This window comes from Brachyistius frenatus, unplaced genomic scaffold, assembly GCF_029030835.1.
Source record: "Brachyistius frenatus isolate BFR_SWC_R1_liver_20210118 unplaced genomic scaffold, ASM2903083v1 Contig_21, whole genome shotgun sequence".
Lineage (NCBI taxonomy): Eukaryota > Metazoa > Chordata > Actinopteri > Embiotocidae > Brachyistius > Brachyistius frenatus.
Genome location: NW_027210620.1, coordinates 4,974,522 through 4,984,406, shown reverse-complemented (window position 1 = coordinate 4,984,406; position 9,885 = coordinate 4,974,522). Strand labels below are relative to the sequence as shown.

General features: G+C 36.8%; 2 protein-coding genes across 2 annotated transcripts; both read right to left on the bottom strand.

Moving 5' to 3' along the window:
• Positions 1-2,245: 2,245 nt before the first annotated feature.
• Positions 2,246-4,550, bottom strand: LOC138619643 (adenosine 5'-monophosphoramidase HINT3-like). Its single transcript, XM_069696270.1, has 5 exons — positions 4,432-4,550; positions 4,215-4,332; positions 3,603-3,672; positions 3,270-3,396; positions 2,246-2,345 (listed from the first exon to the last, which is right to left on the bottom strand). Exons 1-5 carry the CDS (start codon positions 4,507-4,509, stop codon positions 2,298-2,300), a joined length of 441 nt encoding a protein of 146 aa, XP_069552371.1. The 5' UTR covers positions 4,510-4,550; the 3' UTR covers positions 2,246-2,297.
• Positions 4,551-4,569: 19 nt separating this feature from the next.
• On the bottom strand, positions 4,570-9,841 carry LOC138619870 (adenosine 5'-monophosphoramidase HINT3-like). The gene is made up of 6 exons (XM_069696680.1): positions 9,740-9,841; positions 7,813-7,930; positions 7,336-7,405; positions 5,932-6,058; positions 5,604-5,680; positions 4,570-4,693 (listed from the first exon to the last, which is right to left on the bottom strand). The coding sequence occupies exons 1-6, from the start codon at positions 9,839-9,841 to the stop codon at positions 4,570-4,572; spliced, it is 618 nt and encodes a 205-aa protein (XP_069552781.1).
• Between the last annotated feature and the right edge of the window lie 44 nt (positions 9,842-9,885).

The following is a 9,885-nucleotide window of genomic DNA, read 5'->3' as shown; positions in this document are numbered from 1 at the left end:
GAACGTGACAATTGTACAAAAAGCATTTAAAGTAATTAAGCAGCAGTATATATGCCATTATATTTATATATATATATATAATGGCATGGTCTTTGCATTGCAATCAGATATATATATATATATATATATATATATATATATATATCATATGTATGAACCAGCTGTAGTAAGCTGGATAGTGGAGGATACCGTATATAAAATTGTACAAAAAGCATTTAAAGTAATTATATATATATATATATATATATATATATATAAATTATATTAATTATTATTATATTAATTGTACAATTTTACAATTTTAATGGATAATGGATCCAGTACATATCTGCAACGCGTCTGTCATTTCTGTCACTTATATATATATATAATTATATAAATAATTATATAATTAGATATATAATTATATATATTATATAATTATTATAATTATTATAATATTATAATTTATAATTATATAATTATGTATAATATATACATATATATAATTAATTAACTATATATTATAATATATAATTAATTAATTATATATATTATAATATATAATATAGTATATATATAATATATATTTATATAAATATTATTTATTATATATATATATAATATATATTATGTATATAATATATATATATAAGTGACAGAAATGACAGACGCGTTGCAGATATGTACTGGATCCATTATCGGACATGGGAGCAACTACAGTTGTATTTTTGCTTTACTGCACCAGTGTACTAACATAAGGAGAGTCGCTTACTTTCCGAAAAGTCTGTGAACTCACACCACTGCACAATTGGTCTTTGCATTGCAATCAGATTACGATGCATAAGGAATTATGGTAATTTATATAACACTATTTAACTAACAGTTTATCTGGTAATATACGCCACTAAACTAAAACTATCAGCGGCCTGATCTTGAGCTCCTGTCTTAAGGGATGTCACTGTGTTAAAATCAAGTTAACACATAACAACGTGGGGCCAGTAGTAAGTGATTTAAACAGGGGATTAAATGGAGGCCCTTAATTATTTCCATATTCCAATTATTCATTGTGATGAAGTCATTTTCTCTGAGTGATGTATAACAGTTTTGGGCACTCCATAGTTTTGGCAAATTCATGATGACATGAAGGCCTTCAATCGGTTTTCTTTTTTTGGCTCCTGCATTTCTCAGTGACACTTTGACAAGTGTATAACATGATTCTGTAGATAATTTTAGGGGCAATATATATATATATATATATAAGTGTTTCTATGTCAACAAATGTATAAAGACACTGAAAATGAAAGTGCACTACGTCAAGCTGAATAAGAAAATCCTGGGAAGTCCTAATCAAAATAGGGAACCCCTCGATGAGCAGGATCAGCTGATGGGTACCAGGTTATAGTGGTTATAGTTATAGTTATAGTTTGTTACAGTTATAACTCTGTACACTTGTGTTTTAGGTATGAAACTTTATTTATTCATTTTTTAAATCAGTGCAGCAAAAACATTTGGCAAGCTTCAGAATTAAAACTTATTAAACAGGAGAAATGAACTGTGTGAATTGGTGACAAAATTTTTGAGGTTCACAAAAATGGCATCAGTCTCCTTGTTCCTCTTCTTAATGCAAAGATCACACAGCAATTTATAATATTTAATCCACATCATAGTTTTGTCTAAATCAGTATCAAAAAATACTTTAAACTGTATATGTTTATGCCTGTGCACGTGACACGTTTAGACGTGTGCATCACGCGCCATATTGAATTTTGTGTTTTTCCTCTAGTGTTGCTCAGACGATTATGTATGTGCTGGCAGAGAAACTAAGATGTACATAAGGACCCACTGTCTCCCGTTACACAGAAAAACTGAAGAGCTGAAGTGTTTGTGAAGTGGGAGAAAGGATTAACCAACTCTTGAAACTCAGAGGATTCAATTATTTGGAACTCCTCAAGATGTTTTGTTTAATTTATATATAACATTGTATTGATATTAAAAAAAAAGAGGTCTATCTCCACGCATAAGACAAGTTAAAACACAAAGATGTCAAAGGTATAAGCAGCTGCATCGACTGATTCACATACACACACACAAACTTGTGAACATAGAAACAAAAAGGAATTCTTTGAGAAGTTTGTAAAAGAATGTGCAAAGTACCATTTCATTTTCCACCTAAAATACAGTCTCCACTTTCAACTCCTCAGCTTTGCTGCTTTTATACAGTACATTATCTTGACTGATTAACACAATAATGTCAAGTCAACAAAGTAACTTGTACATGAACAAGGTTGTTGCACCTTCAGGCACTTTGGATCTCTTCATTTCACCTTGCCGCGAGTCTTCAACTGAGAAAGCACGTTGTCTACCTGCAACGGAGCAAAACAGGGAACTTATACAGTATTCACAATATTGTAGCTACTGAATAATAACTTTTCAGCTGTTAATGATGATGACTTATTTCAATTGATGCTACGATAAGCTTTTGTTGAAGGCTGGACCTTGTTCCATTTTCTGTTTGTGGCAGTGGCTGCATGTCTTCCATTTAAAAAGAAGCAGCTTTAGACTAAAGTGTGGTCAGTGACGTCAAAGTAAAAACATGAGCCATGGCCAGATGAGATATATAATCTTCTAAAACTGAGGGTTTATACATGTCATTTGGCATATCCCCCAGAAGGAGCTGTCTTCCTGGGAAGAGGGACGTCTGGGTCAACGACCCAATCCTGAATAAGTGGCAAAAATGGATGGATGGGTGGACATTAGACAGTACCTCCTCAGTGTAGACGGTCGCCCTAGCGACGGTGTATAAACTACCTCGATGTCGTCCTTAACACGACACACAAACCCGCTGAACACTGGACCAACCACAGGAACATCTGCATTGTTTTAATTTACCATGGCCTTGTTTTGCAGGTTGCCATTAATCAAATAGTGCAGTGAATAAAATACTTTGGGGCCGAGAGCTTGGCTGGCGAGTTTGTGAATGACAACCAGTCACTTGTCTGCACTGTTTTCATGGCACCTTTTAGTATCGACTCAGCTCACTTGGAACCAGGTACAAGAAACTTTGAAGTCAAATTGACGTTAATATAAACAAAAAAATTCAACAGTTTAAACATTTTTAATATTTTAAACTATTACATTTTTGTGTTGTGTTTTGATATGGTTTTGTAAATGCAAAATTTCATCCATTAATCTCTTTATGTGATTATATGAATTGATAATTAACTCATTGTAAATCACAACTAAAAAGTCTGAAATGATTAAATTTGCACAATACAGCCATAACTGACCGTGATGAACCAGTTCGACTGCGGACTGTAGTGAAGCTCCGACTTGAAGTTTATCTGACTGGCTGGAGCCAGAGCGTGGAGGTGGAGGTGGGGAACGGAGGTGAACGGAGGCATATGAAACCCCATCCTAAACAAAAGATGGAAAATACTTTTTTTTTGTATTTAAAAGCAGGGGACAGACCAACAAAAACTGGTATTAAAAGAAGAAGCAAACCAAAGTTTGCAAAGAAATGACTAAAATCAAACAGACCCACTTAAGATCTGTGTAAGAAAGCGCCACATATTTATTTGTAAATGTCAGGAGTCACAACTCCTCACTGGGAATGTATTTACCTGACATCATCGAGGTTGCTGACTTGTTTCTTCTCTAGTACACTTCTTCCCATTTCTACCATCTGCTCCACTGTCAACAAGCAAATCTCATCAGTATCCTGAAGTCATACAGCCGAAATAACTCCAGAGGAGACGACACAGCAGTTTATATTAGTGAGGTTGAACTGACCAAAGGACAGTTCGTTACTCACCTCATTCTTGCATGAACAGAAAAGTCAGTATCTCAGGTAGACCTTTGATTTTCATTGAGGGTTCAAGCAAAAAAAAAAAAAAATGTCTCACTGAACTAGAGAACTAAAACACATTTGTTTAACGATATCGAGTTATCACAGATAGCGAATTAACAGTTTCAGATGTCACATAATCTCTTCAAATATGATGAACAATTCACTTTCTGGCTTCACTGACGAGTGCGAACAAGAAAACACAGCTCACGCAAGCTTTCACTAACTTCTTGTGCGTAAATAAAATCGTGAACTCATTAATTAATCTTTGATTTAGCGTACAGTAAAGTAACTCATATAGGCTATATGTCAAAAAACAACAACAACAACAACAAAAAACAAAAACGACAAATACTGTGACTGCTGGCTCGTATTTTGTCTCCCTCACCCAGAGGTATGTGGCCCCCTTGGAGAGCTTTACAGTTGTCGATATGCGTCCTGGGAATAATAAGGTAATGATGTGTGGCGCCAGGCTGCAAGTCACGAAAACACACCAGCTGATCGTCCTGTACACCGACAGACAGACAGACAGACAGACAGACAGAGACTCAGGGGTTTTTCAGTCGCTGAACTTTTCTGAACATGGACGGCAGTTTTCTACTTACGCTCAGCAGGATTTCCGTGTCAGTCTGTTTGTTTGCTATTTGGCAGAAAGGACAGTCTTCGCTCCCAGAGATCTCCATTCGTCACTAAAGAAGTAAGCGGTTCCCCAACAGACGAGCTGTGATCTCATAAATCTATGCTCATGAGCGATTGGTGTCTAAGGCGTGTCTGCGGGGAGGAAGCAGGACAACCAGCCGAACACAGAGCTGATCGAGCAGATCCACTGCCGTCATGCTGTCAGTCATGTCCTCAATATCAGAGGGACTAAAAACAACAACTTTTCATGACACATCAACAGTGTTGACATGCTGACGGTCGAGCATCTAATCAACGAGCTCATATAAAACAGCCCACTGTATCTATTAGATCATTATTACTGTCAAGTGTGTGTGATATGAGACTAGATATCGTCTAAGATTTTGGATATCGTAATATTATGATATGGCATAAGTGTTGTCTTTTCCATGGCTTTAAAAGTTGCATTACACTAAATATAATTATTTGGTCAAACAAATTGTGATATTTGATTTTGTCCCTAACTTTTCAGCCCTATACCATATGCACAATAAATATGAAGCTACAGCTATAAGCCCAAATGTTATACAATTTCTAAAGTCAGCATTTCCAACACACATAACCCATGTGTTATTTTTACATGTACGTTTTGGCATGGAAATAAAAAAAAAAGAGAAAAAAAACACTAATTGGTGAACTTTGGAGGAGCTACCAGGCAGATGTTACTACTTTTGGACAGAGTCAGGCCAGATGTTTCTGGTCTTTGTGAAAAGCTATTTAGGATAACAGCCTGCTGGCTCGATCTTACACTGAAAGGACAAACATTATTTGTGCAATTGAATCAATTTATTGTCTTCTTACTTTATATTACTGACCATAAAACTATCATTTGTCCTTAATGTGTGTGTTTAGTTCTGCAGGGATTTTTCAGTGCAATGACTTGGCTTTATAGAAAGTTTTCTGTAATATACTCGTCTTTCCAGATGTCAGGCTGTACTGATGGATGATTCTCGCTTGGTAAATGTCACTTATGCATAATTTCAGTGGTATTTTAAAAGCGGCCTGACTGTGAAGGCCATTCAGTTTCACAGACTCTTCTGATACACTTTATTGCTCCTCTGCAATAACTTAAAGTCCAGTTTGGGAGAAGCTGGCTCACTAAAGGCAGATACATTTTTTAAAAAGATGTTGCACCGGTGGGGCAATTTCCTGGAGATGCTCCCGTAGAAATTCTTCCTGCAAAGAGAAAAAACAATCATCCGGAGAGGCCAGAGAACGAGCACAGAGATGGTCGAGATTAATGGAAGATGCACATTAAAAACATAACAGCTTTTTCACATTTACATCCGATGTTTAGCCATTTGTCTCGTGTTTTTATGAGCAGCAACAAAAAATGAAGTATCTCCATAAAAAAGTATAATTACACATAAAGAAAGTCAATCAAATTAAGAGTGAGAAAAGGGGCAGAAAGAAGCTGTAGCACTCACAGAAACAAAATTTGCCGTCTCTGGAATGAATTTATACTCTATGCACTTTGAGATTTGGCTGGTGGGGGCGAGCACATGGAGGTGGAGGTGTTCTACTGAGATGAAGGGAGGCTGGTGGAACCCCAGTCTGTGGAGGAAAACATGTCAATGCAAAGATTAGCTCATTGACAACCAGGTCAAAGTGCAGCTTTAGAAATACCAGGGAAGGAATGATCACTTCAGCAAATAACAAAGTTTGATGACTGATAAAAGCCAAAGAGCACCCTGACCTCTAACTCCATGTAGACTAAGATTACAGTAATTATATTAAATAATCCTAGTTTTTGGGATAAAGTAAAAGATCAACATTTTGAAAATGATTCGCTTAATAGAGAGGTAATTCTCAAAAAGGCCTAATAAAGTTACAGCTGTCAGCTGGTTATCTTAGTTTACTATAAAGATTAGAAACAGCTAGTCTGGTTCTGTCAATTGGTAAAAAGATCTTCCCACCAGCACCTCCAAAACTCACAAATTACTTTGTCTATTTAAAAAGACAATAATTTACAGTTTTTTTGTGACTGAGCAGGAATCAGGACTAATGCTGAGACTCTAGAAAGTCAGCAGGATTTCCGTGTCAGTCTGTTTGTTTGCTATTTGGCAGAAAGGACAGTCTTCGCTCACAGAGATCTCCATTCGTCACTAAAGAAGTAAGCGGTTCCCCAACAGACTAGCTGTGATCTCATAAATCTATGCTCATGAGCGATTGGTGTGAATAGTGTCTAAGGCGTGTCTGTGGCGAGGAAGCAGGACAACCAGCCGAACACAGAGCTGATCGAGCAGATCCACTGCCGTCATGCTGTCAGTCATGTCCTCAATATCAGAGGGACTAAAAACAACAACTTTTCATTACTGATTACACATCAATAGTGTTGACATGCTGACGGTGGAGCATCTAATCAACGAGCTCATAGACTATAGAAAGTTACTTTGCATGGACAAGAAATGGTACCCTCATAAAACAGCAAATTATTGTTTTTGTAGCAAGAAAAATCATAAAAAGCAGTGTCTGAAGAAGATACTGTGGGAGCACAGCAGTTTCTGTGTACAATATTTTTCTATTTTGGTCCACCTGCAAAACAGTTTGCTTTGATGTGCCCTTTTTTCCTCCAAATGATTGTTTTCATACTTCAGAAGGTATATATGAACAAGTGCGTTGTACATCTCAGTTGGACAAAGCTAGGCTTGCTGTTTCCTTCTATCTCAACTCTTTGTACCAGCAGTTATCTGTGTGGTATCAAACTTCTTATTTAACTCTCCACCAGAAAACAAATTAGGGTATTTGAAAAAATGTGGAACAGTTTCTTTAACCTTTGGGTTGAGGTCAAGAAGCACACACATACATGCACACAACCCGTCTCCACTTACCTTACATCCGTCATATCAGTGATCCCTTGTTCACGGAGTACAGCTTTCCCCAGTTCAGTCATCCTTTCAACTATTGGATAAATTACTTGTTATTTGTCAGTAAAGATCTGATTAGATAAAAGTAAATATGCTCTTGCAGGCAGCCGTAAAAGGCTTACATTTAATTTAGTAAATCGGAAAATTGAAGAAGCCATGTGGAAGTAGTAGAAAAGGTAAGCGTCAGTGGTAGCACCCAAATACTGTACAGTGGCCTATATTCAGAGTAGGAAAGCAGCAGTGTTAGCTCCAGTAGTAAAAGTCTACTGGTATACACTGTAAGGGAGGCTAAAAGGTAGTTGTGAGAGGATTAAGGGCATAATTTGCAGTCTGTTGTAGCAAAATCAGGACCATAAGCAGCAGGAGTGACAACATAATGGCCACAGTAGTGGGAAAGAACATTAAAAGTAGAATTTGGTAGAGATCTGTTTTCTAACTGACCGAGGCCGATGTGTCCCCTGTGCAATGAGAGGCAGCTGCGTATGTGCTGTCTGGGCACAACCAGGTAGTGGTGAGGAGCAGCAGGGGAAATGTCTTTGAAACACACCAGCTCTGTATTCTGTGGGCGAGGGTGGAAACATCACAGAGGAAGAGGCAGAACTGATTCAAGGCACGCTTGAGCTTTGAATGAAGCATTGCTGAAAGTCTACCTGTTACCAGCGGTGTAGTTATAGCGAGTATAATGTCAACGTAAACCGTCCAGTGAAGACTGCAGCTGCTGGTCTTTCCAACAGAGCGGCGAGTTTTTCTTTTTGTCTTTCTTCTGCTTACTGTCACCTGATTCCTTGACCTAGTTTCCCTGCAGTTACCACAGCAGCCTTTTTTTTTTTTTTTTTTTTTTTTTTACCACAAAGCAGGTTAAACAAACTCTGATCTGAATCCTGAACCAAGACTGACAAAAGGAAACTCAGAGTTTTTGGTCCCTGAACAGTTGATCAGAAAGACTTCAACCAGCTCTGAGTTTGTTAACTCAGCGTGGTGAAAGAAAAAACCCAAAACATTTATGGTGCTTCGATACCATGAATCATCATGATTCAGTCACTCATCATTTAGAAGGCTTGAATTCCCTTAATAGATGATAAAGTGCTGGAATCAGACTATATTATTATAGGCTTTATTAAATATTTTAATACATTTTAGAATACACAATTAAATAAGATAAATAAGTCCAGGCTAAAATAAAATGTAAACTTTATTCAAATAAACTACCGATTGTACAATCTGACTCGGAGGTTGTGGTGTTCCTCCTTCACCGATGTACGCTTGCTTTAATGTTTATGAAACTGACTAATAACCGATAGTTACCTTAAATGTCCTTTAAGTCGTAAGGGGGACAGCCTACTTTTTTATTCTGAGGGCAGGATGGATCTACCATGAAAAATATTTGAATGGGAGAACAGAGATTTCTGTCTCCATGAGGGGGTGACTGATTGATTTTATAAGCCCTAATGTAGCATCAGGCCCTGGGGAGCAAACTAATATTCAACAGGGATTTTGAGCTTCTTCCATTGACTATGATTAATGACAGGTCTGCATTGGGAGCCTCTTTTCTGACTCACCACCATGACGGGAAGAAGATTTTCACACACCGTAAACACAGATTAACGTGGCTCCAAGAGACTTTGGCATCAAGGTGCAAAACACAACAACATCAGACAAAATTTAACAATAAAACCGAAAACACTTCATTTCTCTAGGGTCTAATCTGTACCCTAACGTGTCTTGTCCTGACCAACAGTCCACAATTAAAAGATGCTTTCCTTTTCCTAAAGGAAACATTCAATTTTCATAATTAAGCATTTTTTCATTACAAAATAACTCAAAATGATTAATTGATTGTCAGGACGGCTGGTAATTAGTTTTTCTGTTGATAAACTGATTGATTATTCAACTAATTGTTGCAGCTCTGTACTTCTCACAATAATTTCTCCAATCACAAACACGCAAAAGGTGTCCCCATATCTTATCTATATTGTGAAAAATTGGGTTTTCTGTTTAGTTCTCATGGGTTTTTTTGCAAATATTTTGGGCTTCGAGTCCATCTTAAAGAGAAAGTCACAAGTTATTTGTTTAGCCTACATTTAATGGATTTTTTTTTTTTAATTAAAGAAAAAAAGAAAATCTAAAGGAAAACGCCTGAACATCAAAATGAAAAATCTGAGAATAATTTGATCAAATTTAAGTGTTTTTATAATTATTAGTAGCATAAATACATGTTGTTGTTTTTTTTGTTTGTATTAATCTGGTTTAACATAACTTCGTCTAAACATCCAGGCAGAGGGTCCTATTAACCACCTCTAGCTTAGATCGGTCCACGTGAGTTTTACCTGCAGTTGGTCCATAGAAAAGGTTTTTAAAAGCTTCTTACCTCTTTGATGACGTTGGCTTCTTTGTCTTTACCGGTCGCTATTAAACAGAAAATACAAGTTTCAACAGCATCTTCCCTTGAGTTTGGTTTGCAGCTCGCCATGTCTCGATAACAGAGATACAGCATGCCGAAGATCGTCTATTAGT

Bases quoted from the DNA above. Each gene is read 5' to 3' on its own strand.
- LOC138619643 (XM_069696270.1), bottom strand. From the start codon at position 4,509: ATGGAGATCTCTGGGAGCGAAGACTGTCCTTTCTGCCAAATAGCAAAC. The intron at 4,333-4,431 runs GTAAGTAGAAAA...GTCGGTGTACAG, and splicing joins ACACGGAAATCCTGCTGAGC to GACGATCAGCTGGTGTGTTT. The intron at 2,346-3,269 runs GTCAGTTATGGC...GCTCCGTTGCAG, and splicing joins AGTCGAACTGGTTCATCACG to GTAGACAACGTGCTTTCTCA.
- LOC138619870 (XM_069696680.1), bottom strand. From the start codon at position 9,841: ATGGCGAGCTGCAAACCAAACTCAAGGGAAGATGCTGTTGAAACTTGT. The intron at 6,059-7,335 runs GTAAGTGGAGAC...TTTCCTCCACAG, and splicing joins ACTGATATGACGGATGTAAG to ACTGGGGTTCCACCAGCCTC. The intron at 4,694-5,603 runs GTGAGCCAGCTT...TGTTGTTTTTAG, and splicing joins AAAAAATGTATCTGCCTTTA to TCCCTCTGATATTGAGGACA.